At 45.6% G+C, this 12,982-nt stretch overlaps 1 protein-coding gene across 1 annotated transcript in view; it reads right to left on the bottom strand.

Moving 5' to 3' along the window:
* vat1l (vesicle amine transport 1-like) overlaps window positions 1-12,982 on the bottom strand; it is an 80,191-nt gene that overhangs the window by 37,810 nt on the left and 29,399 nt on the right. Inside the window, exons 4-6 of the mRNA XM_078400728.1 lie at window positions 11,223-11,365; window positions 8,660-8,763; window positions 8,475-8,530 (exon numbers count right to left, since the gene is read on the bottom strand). Coding sequence (XP_078256854.1) covers window positions 8,475-8,530; window positions 8,660-8,763; window positions 11,223-11,365 — 303 coding nt within the window. The remainder of the gene's footprint in view (window positions 1-8,474; window positions 8,531-8,659; window positions 8,764-11,222; window positions 11,366-12,982) is intronic.

Below are 12,982 nucleotides of genomic sequence, written 5' to 3'. Positions count from 1 at the left end.
AAAAGATTTATTGGGATATGGACACAAATGCAGGCAAATAGGACCAGCTTACGTGGGGCATTTTAGCCAGCATGGACGAGTTGGTCTGAAGAGTCTGTTTCCATGCTGTATGACGACTCAATTTTCCTATTATTCATTTTCAAACGATACCTTTTTCCCTATATTTTATTTCTATAGCTCCATATACTCTCTCTTTTCTAGATTGTTCTATTCTATTCTTCCTTTTCTTTTACAATATTAGCATGTAAACCTGGTGAGGGGATCAAACAGCTATGTGGAACGGCATTAGAAGATGTTCCCAGTGACCAGAATCCTTCTTTACGCCATCTCTCTGGCTCTTCACACTGTCCTGACTCACCTAGAGAGACAGGGCACGTACGTGAGGATGCTATTCATAGACTATAGCTCCGCCTTCAACACGGTCATCCCCACCAAGCTCATCACCAAACTCCACCAGCTAGGCCTCAGCTCGTCATTATGTGACTGGATCCTGGACTTCCTGCTGGAACGACCGCAGGCAGTGAGAATGGGCCTGCACCTGTCCTCCACTATCACCCTGAGTACCGGCACACCACAGGGCTGTGTTCTGAGCCCCATGCTCTACTCCCTCTTCACACACGACTGTGTTCCTGCATTCGACACCAACACCATTGTCAAGTTTGCAGATGACACTTCGGTGATCGGGCTGATCACCAACGGGGATGAAACAAACTATAGAGCGGAGGTGCAGAACTTGGCGGACTGGTGCTCGGATAACAACCTGTCCCTAAATACCACCAAGACCAAGGAGCTGATCATCAACTTCCGTAGGTCACATAACGGGGAATATGCCCCGATCTCTATCAACGGGGACAGTGTGGAGAGAGTGTCCAGCTTCAAGTTTCTGGGCACTCACATTTCGGAGGACCTAACATGGTCCAATAACACTGCTGCGCTGATCAAGAAGGCACAACAAAGACTGTTCTACTTAAGAACACTGAAAAAGTCTGGTCTACCCCAACAGCTGCTGACGACCTTCTACCGCTGCACCATCGAGAGCATCCTAACGCATGGCATCCCCGTGTGGTACCTCAGCTGCACGGAGGCAGAAAGGAAAGCTCTACAGCGGGTAGTCCATAGAGCTCAGAGGGCCATCGGAACACAGCTACCAGACTTAGAGGGCATCTACAACACACGATGCCTCAAAAAAGCCACCAGCATCCACAAAGACTCTTCACACCCCTGCAACAGTCTGTTCGAACTTCTTCCATCGGGCAGACGAGTCAAGGCCTTCTACGCCCGCACCTCCAGACTCAGGAACAGCTTCATCCCCAGGGCCATAGCTGTTATGAACCGGTCCTGCTGAGCCGGATGGCCACAACGCATAGATCAACTTGCACTTTACCCTGTCCAAAACTGTTACAACTGTTTCGTTTCGTTGGGTTGCTGCTGCCTAAATTACTTAAATTATTGCATCGTATGGGAGGCGCATTCCCAATCTCGTTGTACCCCTGGGTACAATGACAATAAAGATATATTGTATTGTATTGTAAACACAAGGAATTGCAGATGCTGGATTATAAAAAAATGACAGAGTGCTGGAGTATTTCAGCGGGTCAGGCAGCCCAGGGCAGCACAGTGGCACAACGGTAGAGTTGGTGCCTCACAGTGCCAGACACCCGGGTGCAACCCTGACTATGGTTGCTGTCGATACGGAGGTTGTACCTACTCCCTGTGACCGCGTGGGTTTTCTCCGGGTGCTCCGGTTTCCTCCCGCACTCTAAAGGCGTACAGGTTTGGAGGTTATTTGGCTTCAGAAAAAAAATTGTATAATTGTCACTAGTGTATAGGATAGTGTACAGAGTGACTGATGGTCGGCGCGGACTCGGTGGGCCGAACGGCCTGTCTCTGAGCTGCATCACTAAAGTCCAAAGGCAGCATTTCTGGGGAACATTGATAGATGAAGTTTCGGCTCGGGAACTTTCTTCAGTTTGAAGCATCACCTATCCATGCTCTACGGGGATGCTGCCTGGCCCGCCGAGTTACTCCAGCACTTTGTGCCCTTCTTTACACTTCCTGGGACATAATCTTCAATACGTCGCTTGTGTAAGGTGCTCATTCACTGATCGGGAATCTTTCACAACGTTGCATCAGTGTTGAGCTGCAAGATGCTGCCCATAAGCAGAGGATGAATCAGAGCAGTTATACAACACAGTAAACCTCTTGTTTCTGGTTGACAAAACCTTAAGCCATAATAGTACAGCCCAAAAGAAGACCATTCAGCCCTTCTAATTCCATGGTTAATCCATTCATCCCCGCTAACTATTTTTCCTTTACATTCAATTCCCTTTTGAAAATTACTACAGATCAGTTCACCGATCTGTAGAAAACAGATAACTCACCGAATTAGTAAATTCTCTTAGTTTCCCATCTTTTGCTAAAACTCTTAAACCTGTGGCACTTTGTCATTGTGAAAACTTTCCCTCTCTCCCCCGTCTTGTCTAACTCTTCATCATTTTAACCAACCATATTTAATCTCCCCTTAATCTCCCTGTCCTTCAGCAAATATTTCCAGCTTCTCTTAGTTCTGGGGAACAGAAGTAATAATACAACCACAATGTTGGGCTCCATCTCAAAAACCAGCCCCTGGTGATAGTTCATCCAACTAAGGCTGACTATTGCAGAACAGATTGGACACAAAAGTATGGCACTTTTCCAATTCTCCAAACCATTTCCATTCTGACCTCTTTGTCTCGAGTCTTCTACGCATTCCAAAATAGCTCAAAGAACAGCATCATCTGACTAGCCATATTGATGTGCAGGGAATGAAGGGAGATGGGTTATGTGCAAGCAGATAAGAGATGGTCTTGGCATCATGTTTGGGAAAAACATTGAGGACCGAAGGGCCTGTTCTTGTGCTGTACTTGTTCTGTCTATGATATCTCTGGGAACTCAACCGTTTCAGATGACCAGCCATTCTAGCTTTGATTCTAACATTTCCAGCATTAATTTTATTTTTCTCCGGGTAATGCACCCACACATACATTTTGCTATTCATTAGTCCATACCTACTAGTGTCACTAATCAGCAGTACTGCTTGTATCACCCAGACCCTCCCCGCCTTCCACTCATGGACCTTCCTGTTTAATCTATCTCACCCTTCCCCTTTTCATTGTAACTCAATACCAGTATTTCCAGGAATATGAATATTGATTTCTCTCATTTCAAGTAACCCTTGCATTCACTCTCTCTCTCCGTCTCTCCCCCACCCTAGTTGTCCTGCTAGGTTCACTGTTTGCATCCATGTATCCCTTTGTTATATAGTCGCTGGCGAGGCTGGTCCTCACTCACCTGAGATACCTGGCTAAACCCTACCTGGACCCCGTGCAGTTCGCTTACCAAACAAAGGTGGGGTTGAGGATGCCACCATCCACCTGCTGCATCGTTCCTGTGCCCACCTGGATAAGCCGGGAAGCACAGTGAGAGTCATGTTTTCTTACTTCTCCAGTGCTTTTTACACCATCCGGCCTGCACTGCTAGGGAGCAAACTGACGCAGATGCGCTTGGATACTCCATTGGTGTCCTAGATCACCAACTACCTGACTGGGCGACCGCAGCATGTCAGGCTACAGAAATGTCCTCTCTCCTATCCTGTTCACCAACTACACCTCGGACTTCAGACACAACTCGGACTACTGCCACCTGCAGAAGTTTTCGGATGACTCTGCAATTGTGGGCTGCATCAGTGAGGGGAGGTAAGCAGAATACCGAGGTGTAGTCAACGACTTTGTTGAGTGGTGAGGGCTGAATCACCTGCAGCTCAACACCGACACGACTAAGGAGTTAGTGGTGGACTTTAGGAGGAGAGGAACACCCCTGTTCCCCGTCTCCAGCAAGGGTGTGGATGTGCAGTTTACCAAGGAGTACAAGTACCTTGTTTATCTTGACAGTAAACTGGACTGATCAGCAACGCTGAGGCACTGTATAAGAAGGGACAGAGCCGTCTGTACTTTCTGAGAAGGTTCTGCTCTTTCAACGTCTGCAGTAAGATGCTGCAGATGTTCTACCAATCGGTGGTGGCTAGTGGCATCTTCTTCGCTGTTGTGTGCTGGGGTAGCAGGGCGAAGGCCGCGGATGCCAACAGAGTTAACAAGCTCATCAGGAAGGCTGGCTCCGTCCTGGGGGTGGAGTTGGATTCACTGCAGATGGTCTTGGAGGCGAGGATGCTCATCCAGCTGCGGAACTTCTTGGACAATACAGCTCACCCCCTCCATTGTCAACCTGAGGAGCACCTTCAGCAACAGATTTGTTCCACCAAGATGCAGCACAGAACACCACAAGAGATCCTTTAACCCTGTGGCTATCAAACTGTACAACTCCTTCCCTTTCCATCATGGGGTAGACTGACTCCCCTTCCCCCACCCCTCCCCCCAATCTTTGCACGTCCCCAGTCCTGGCCTTTCTATTCGTCGCTTTAATTTTGTGTTTCATGTATCTTGTTGTGTTTTATGACTGTTGGCAGACCAATTTCCCTCCTGGGATAAATAAAGTTCTATCGTACAATATCATATCGTTATCGCCTCTTCCACAGCCAACAATGGACCATTGTGAGCTCTACCTTTTTTGAGCTCTGATTTGTTCTGAACCTTTTCATACCTCGTTTCCCCCTCCCCTGACTCTCAGTCTGACGAAGGGTCTTGACCCAAAACGTCACCTATTCCTTTTCTCCGGAGGTGTGGCCTGACCTGCTGAGTTACTCAAGTATTTTTGTGTCTATCACCTGTACTTTCAACCCCTGCTCAGATGGAAGGTGATAAACCTGAAATAGTCTCTCGCTTTATTAATGACCTCCATCGCTTTCTCTCGTATTATAGATGCTGGAAGAGTCTCAGTAAACCTCTGCATCGTAAAATTCAAGAAGGATTTTCATTTGCTCTGATACATCCTTCTGCAAATGCTGCACACTCTTGCAACCTATGAATTTAACAATGAAGTTCAATAACTAATATTTTTATTCCACTGCACTTGAAGCACAATGTTATTATTGTTATGTTTGCATCATATTTTGTTCATTAAAAATCTTTCTAGCTAATTGGCTGTGGCTTCATAAATTGGGCAAGCACTTCTAACACCGTGGGTGTATTTACAAGCAGATTGAAGCAGCTGGGGAGAACATTCACTTCAGGTATAGTTTAGTTTAGAGATACAGTGCAGAAATAGGCCCTTCGGCCCACCGAGTCCGTGCCGACCAGCGATCCCCGCACACTAACACTATCCTACACACACTAGAGGCAATTTATAATTTTGCCAAGCCAATTAACCTACAAACCTACATGTCTTTGGAGTGTGGGAGGAAACCGGAGCACTCGGGAAAAACCCACGCGGTCACGGGGAGAACGTGACAAGTGCTGTAAAGACAAGCATCTGTAGTCAGGATCGAACCCGGGTCTCTGGCATTGTAAAGGAGCAACTCAACCGCTGCGTCACCATGCCTCCCTATCTAACACATCGAAGAACGATCAGGTCAGCCTTGATCTCAGGCATGCCCAGAGCCAAGTCTGGAAGGTTAACCAAAAACATAATCCGATGGAGGAACTCTTAATGTTGCAACATCGTCATTAAGCTGCAAAGATGGCAGAGAAGATTTACGAGGATGCTGCCAAGCCTCGAGGGCCTGAGCTAAGGTAGAGGTAGGGCAAGCTAGGACTTTGTTCCTTGCTTGGAGAGCAGCAGGCTTAGGGGTGTGTAAGATCATGAAGGGAATAGATTGGGTGCACAGTCTTTTGCCCAGAGTAGGGGAATCAAGAACCAGAAGACGCAGGTTTAAGGTGAATGGGGAAAGATTTAATAGGAAACTGAGGGAGATTTTTTATTTATTTTTTACACAAAGCAAGGTGGGTGTATGGAACGAGTGCCGGAGGAGGTAGTTGAGGCAACATTTAAGAAATATTTAGATAGGTACATGGGTTGGATAAGTTTAGATCGATATGGGTCAAACACAGGCAGGTGGGAGTGCAAAATATAGTTCTCAGCATTGTAGCGCATCAGTTCCATGGACAAAGTCCAATGTTCTCAATGGGCTATTGGTGAATCGGACAGAAGCTTAGTTTATAGAAGGTCCATTAAGAAGCCTGATAAGAGGGGAAGAGGACAAGCAATGGAGAAACTTGGGTTTGAATCTCCCCATGACAGCTAGAAAATTCAAACTCTGGTAATTAAATAAAAATTGGATTTTTAAAAAGTTGATCATAGTAACAAGTAAAAACCTATCTGGCTCCCTCCTATCTTTCAGGGAAGGAGGTCTGTATCCTATATGTGACCCAGAGCCCAGAAATATGGTTGTTTATGTTCATGTGTAGAGTTACAGCATGGAAAGAGGCTGTTCGGCCCACCGAGTCCATGCCGACCATCAGTGGTTGATGATTAAACGCTTCCATGCTTATCCGGCGTTGAGGGACAAACAACAAATGCTGACTGCTATCTACAGTACATCCACATTCCGTGAATAAATAAAATTTTAAAACATTAAAGTAGGATGAGACTTCTGTCGAATATAAATGCCAGCAGAGAACAGATGGGCTGAACGCACTGTCTCTGGGTTGCACAATGTGATGTGTAGCGGAGTCAGGGGGTATGGGGAGAGAGAAGGGCCGAATGGCCTACTCCTGCACCTATTGTCATCTTCAGAATCTGCTGATTTGATATTCTTTTAAGTCTGTTCATAGCCATAAAGACTAGTCATAACATAAAGACTGAACAGACAGAACTCAAAGTCAGGATCAAACCCAGGTCCCTAGCGCTGTAAGGCAGCAGCTCCACCACCCTGCCACCCCCTAGTTTCCCACTTCCAAAGGAAGATATAAAGGAAATCAGAGTGCTATAAAATTAAACCTTAAACGTATTTGCAATCTAATTTCCTTTATATCCAGCTTTGATGCCAGCATTTATATCATTTTTTATTCACGATGCGGTGCAATGGCACAGGCTGTAGAGCTGCTGCCTTACAGCGCCAGAGGCTCGCCTTCGACCCTGAACTCGGGTGCTATCTGTATGGAGTCTGCATTTTCTCTCTGTGACCACATGGATTGTCTCTGGGTGCTCCGGTTTTCTCCCACATCCCAAAGACGTACAGGTTCGTAGGTTGATCGGCTTTGGTAAAAATTGTAAATTTTCCCTAGTGTAGGATAGCAATAGTATACGTGGGTGATCGCTGGTTGGCGTGGTCTTGGTGGGCCGTAGGGCCGGTTTCCACGTTGTATCCCTAAAAGTCTAAAGTCTAAAACAGTGAATAAGGTTAAAATAAAAAATATTAACATGATAGTGGAGAAAAAAGTGGAATAGTGGTGGGGCCACCTATAATTAAACTAGTTCGTTTTATATTAAATTATTATTGCATTTAATGGGAATTAATATCACAATAGGGTTTTTTGACAGATTAGTTGCAGCATTGATATATTCCCTGACAGGGATTTCCCAAATCAGTCACAACATAAGGGGTTGACCATTCTAAAAGCAATGAGGGAACGTTCTTTACCTAATGCAGAATAAGCCTTTGGAATTTTCCACCCAACAGGCCTGTTGAAACGCAGTCGCTGAATGCATTCAAGGCTGAGATCAAGAAATATTTGGATATTAAGAGAATCAGGGGGAAATGGAGATAAGGTTAAAAAAAAGTCATAGATTCATACAGCATGGGAAAAGACCCTTCGGCCCAACTTGCTCATGCTGACCACCATGCCCCTTCGACACTAGTCCCACCTGCCTGCGTTTGGCCCATATCCCACTAAACCTTTCCTATCCATATACCTGTCCAAATGTCTTTTAACGACTGTGACCTTTAGGCACGTACCTTTAGACGAGTTTAAGAGGAATATGGGACAAGTGGGAACCATGTTTGAAGAGCCTTGAAGTTAGTGAATACACGTTTGTGATTGCAAGGCTCAAAGAGTCTTTAACATCTTGGTGGGCATGGGCAAGTTGGACTGAAGGGCCTGTTTCCGTGCTGTACGCCACTATGACCCTCATGATTTTATTGAAGATAGGAGATGGAACAAAAAAGAAAATGGCTTACTCTTGCTTTTCTTTCTAAGGTAGTGTTCTTGCATATTACATTGCGTATGATTAATTTTCTTACTATAATGTTAGCAAAAGTTTTTAGAGAAACGCTATGTACCAAATGTGCCTTGCCAAAAGAGATAGAATCTCCCCACTATGTTTCAGTGCTCCACACCCAGTATAAGTGCATTGACGAGCCATCCAACAGATTGTAATCTTTGATGCAAGTAAACTTGTATGTCGCACTTCATAGCGCAGTGGAATAAGAAAATGTTGATGGGATGATTTCAAAATGGGTTTATCTATTGTGGTCAAACCACCAAAATACAAGCCACAAATAATAAATACAATGGCACAAAGCAAGACAAGGCACAAGACAGATACAAGGGATGCACAGCAAACTAATATCCATCTTACTCTGCAGTGTTCTTTTTACTTACTGATTTTGCAAAGCTGAAGAAACTTTTAGTCTCCCCGGTAACCATATTTGAAGAGCCTAGAAGTTGGTGAATACACTATTGTGATGGTTGCAAGGCTCAAGAGTCTTTAACATTAACATTAACCGTTTAATGTTTAATTGCTTGCTTCTCAAACATGCCTCGTCTTTTGCAGCATTGGAACTTACCGTACAAGATGTAAGTTCCGAGTGGTTTCAAGAGGCCGAGGCCCTTGCCAGTGTTTTCACCACACAAGCAATCGAGGACAATATCTACTCCATCAGGAGAGATCCTGGAAAAGAACCAGAGATTAACCTTACTCCAAGTAAGCAGTTGTACAGGACGTTGGCAAGGCCACACTTGGCGTCTTGTGTTCAGTTTTGCTCACCCTGATATATGTAGAAAAGATGCCATTAAGCTGGAAAGAGCGTAGAGAAGATTTACAAGGATATTGCCAGGACACATGGGACTGGGTTATAGAAAGAAGTTGGACAGGCCAGAAATCTATTCCTTGGAGAGGAGGAGAATGAGTGATAATCTTATAGAGGCACATAAAATCATGAAGGGCATACAAAAGGTGAATCCACAGTCTTGTTCCCTGGATTGGAGATCGGAAGAGAGCAAAGTTAAACATGAGAAGAAAAAGATGAGGAAGAATTTCTTCAAACAGAGGGTGGAGAATTTGTGGAATTTATTGGCACAGGCAGCTGTGGAGGCCAAGTCATTGTGTATTTTAAAGTGGAGACTGATAGGCTCTTTATTAGTAAGGGCGTCAAATGTTATGGGGGAAAAGGCAAGAAAATTGGGTTGAGGGGGAAAAACAGATCAGCCATGAACAAATGGCAGAGCAGACTCAATCGGCAGACTAGCCTAATTCTACTCCTACGTCTTATAGTCGAACGGTCCAGACTCAAAATGTCACCTATCCATGTTCTCCAGAGACGCTGCCTGACCAGCTGAGTAACGCCAGTATTTTGTGGCCTTTTGTTCTCATTCACATGTTTGTATCTGAGCTTCCAGCTATCGTTATCTCGGTAACTTTATCAAGCCTCAGATGTCTGTTCCTTCAGCACTGATCTCAGGAATTGTTCCTTCTCCCCACCACTGCTGGCCAACGTTTTAGCTAAGGTTTGGCATTCCCTCCTATAATTCCACCTTCTGACCAAACCTTTTTCATTCATCCCTCTTGTTCGGTTTTGATTACCACCCAAATACAGTTCTGGGAAGTATCTTGAGATGTTCTTCCACATGGATACATTAAATGGGTATGTTATGGCTGCTATTGTGAGTGACACCCTTGATGAAACAGACAGACCAGCAGAAAATGGATCCCAAGTCAGGAAGCAAGAAATCACCAAAAGAAAAAAATTAAATGCCGAGTAGAAAGGATGGATAACACTAATAAAAATTCTGACTTTTCAAGAAAGATTTTCATTCTTCTCTTTCGAGACTTATGACTATAAAACACTCTTGACTCAAATCTGGCAACATCTAAATGAATCTGTGCTACATCCACTGGGCAGTACAACAGTAGAGTTGCTGCCCTGCAGCGCCAAAGACCCAGATTCGATCCTATGGGTGCTGTCTGTACAGAGTTTGTACATTCTGCCCGTGACCTGAGTGGGTTTTCTCAGAGGTCTCTGGTTTCCTCCCAAACTCCAAAGAATTAAAGATTTGTAGTCTAATTGACTTGGTATAATTGTAAATTGCTCCTAGTGTGTGTAGGATAGTGTTAGTACATAGGGATCGCTGGTTGGCACAGACTCGGTGGGCCAAATGGCCTTAATCAATCTCTAAACTAAACTAAACTAGACTCAAAACTGCCTTCGGAAATTCCTCACAAGCCACTCAATTTGAGAGCAATAAACATTGGCCACAAGAGCAAGCTTCATTTGGAGTATTGCGTGCATTTCTGGTTCCCAATTACAGGAACGATGTGGAGGTTTCGGAGAGGATGCGGAGGAGAGTCACCAAAATGCTGCCTGGATTAGAGGGTTGCAGCTACAGGCAGAGGTTGAATAAACTTGGATTGTTTTCTCTGGAACATCGGACGCTGAGGGGAAACAATAGAGTTTATAAAAGTATGACAGGCATAGATAGATATGGTAGACAGTCCAAACCTTTTTTCCCCAGGGTGGAAATGTCCAACACCAGAGGGCATAGCTGTAAGGTGAGATTGGAAAAAATATAATGATGCACGGGGCAAGTTATTTTTTTACACAGTGGGTTGTGGGGGCCTGAAACACATTGCAGGGGCGATGGTGGAAACAGATACAATAGTTGCGTTTAAGAAGCTTTTAAATAGGCACATGGATCTGCAGGGATTGGAAGGGATATGGATCACGTGCAGGCAGATTAGATCAGGTTAGTTTGGCATCATGTTGGGCACAAACATTATGGGCCGGAGGGGCCCATTCCTGTGCTGTACTGCGCCATGATCTATCAATGTTCACACCCCATGAACGGGTGAAGTAGCATCAAACGCAGACTTCTGAGGATGAGCTGACCCGAGCTCTCAGTTAGCTGTCGTCTGGCGTGTAAATCAGTGATTGTTCCTCTTTCAAGACTGGAGCTACCTCACTGGAACCACAAGCTCCATTCCAACCAAGGACAGAAAACACAGCCACAATCCATTCAATGTCAAGCCATTTACCCGCAAGCTTAACAAAAGCCCCTGCCCAATAGCTCCAGCCTTGGTAAGGCGCTGGCATTCAGAATTCGCTGAATGCTCTCCTGCTCCTGTTGTCTTACCTTTTCACATCTTGCACATAATCTGCGTTCCTGTCAATGAAATGAGTGATGGTGTCCTTGATGGCTTCGTGTTTGAAAGAGGAGGCCGTTCCGAACACCGTCACATCAGGAATGGTGGAGCACAGCTGGGCCACGGCTTGACCCTGCAATAAACACATTCACATCACGCTTTAGTTCGGTTACCTGCCAGCGATGTCCCCGCACTATCTTACACGCTGGGGACAAATTGCAATTTTGTCCGAAGCCAATTAACCTACAAACCCGCACGTCTTTGGAGTGTGGGAGGAAACCGGAGCACCACATGGTCACAGGGAAAATGTACAAACGCCGTGCAGACAGCACCCATGGACGGAAATGAACCTGGGTCCCTGGCGCTGTAAGGCAGCATCTCTACTGCGGCACCACCGTGCCGCCTCCTGAAGCAACCCTTCCAGCCTCAGACACACAACAAACTCCAGCACGGTGGCGCAGCGGTAGAGTTGCTGCCTTACAGCGCCAGAGACCTGGGTTTGATCCTGACTACAGGTGCTGTCTGTACAGAGTTTGTATGTTCTCCCTGCGACCTTGTGGGTTTTATCTGCGTGCTCCCGTTTCCTTCCACACTCCAAAAATGTGCATGTTTATAGGTTAAATTAGCTTTAACAAAAACTATAAAATAACACCTAGTGCGTAGGATAGTTTTCAGTGTTAGTGAGGTGATCGCTGGTCAGCGCAGGCTCGGTGAACCGAAGGGACTGTTTCCATGCTAAGAGAAAGGAATTGTCAATGTTTCAGGTCCTAATGCAGGATTCGACAAGCAGTTATGATAATTGCTATTTCCAGACGGATTCTGCAGCACAGTGGCGCAGCAGGTAGAGCTGCTGCCAGAGACCCGAGCTCGATGCTGATCTCAGGTACAGTCTGCGTGGGGTTTGCATGTTCTCCACATGACCTTGTCTCCTTGTCACAAGGAGAAGGTGCAAACTCCATGCGGACTGCACCTCCTGGAGTTTAGGAGCAAGGAGGTCTTACTGTAGTTGTACAGGGCCCTGGTGAGACTGCGCCTGGAGTATTGTGTGCAATTTTGGTCTCCTAATTTGAGGAAGGACATTATTGCTATTGAGGGAGTGCGGCGTAGGTTCACCGGGTTTAATTCCCAAGATGGCGGGACTGACGTATGATGAAAGAATAGGTTGACTGGGCCTGTATTCGCTGGAATTTAGAAGGATGAGAGGGGATCTTATAGAAGCATATAAAATTCTTAGAGGATTGGACAGGGTAGACGCAGGAAAAATATTCCCGATGTTGGGGAAGTCCAGAACCAGGGGTCACAGTTTAAGAATAAGGGGTAGGCCATTTAGGACTGAGATGAGGAAAAACTCTCTCACCCAGAGAGTTGTGAATCCGTGGAATTCTCTGCCACAGAAGGCATTGGATGTTTTCAAGAGAGAGTTAGATTTAGCTCTTCGGGCTAAGGGAATCAAGGGATTTGAGGATAAAGCAAGGTACTGAATTTGGATGATCAGCCATGATCACATTGAATGTGCCGAAGGGCTCGAAGGGCCGAATGGTCTATTTCTGCACCTATGTTTGTTCCAGATGCTCTGGTTTCCTCTCACATCTCAGTAACATACAGGCTGGCCTTTGTAAATTGCCCCTTGTGTGGAGGGCGGTAGAATCTGGGGGGAGCAGATTGAAACAGGATTAGCGTAAATGGGTGATAGAGACAGTCAGAGGGGGGGACAGGAAAAAAAAAAGAGAGAGGGGAGAGAGGGGGGGAG

This window comes from Rhinoraja longicauda, chromosome 6 (assembly GCF_053455715.1).
Source record: "Rhinoraja longicauda isolate Sanriku21f chromosome 6, sRhiLon1.1, whole genome shotgun sequence".
In the NCBI taxonomy this organism is placed as follows: Eukaryota; Metazoa; Chordata; class Chondrichthyes; order Rajiformes; family Arhynchobatidae; genus Rhinoraja; species Rhinoraja longicauda.
The sequence above is the reverse complement of the archived record's forward strand: the minus strand, read 5'-3'. Positions and strand labels throughout refer to the sequence as shown.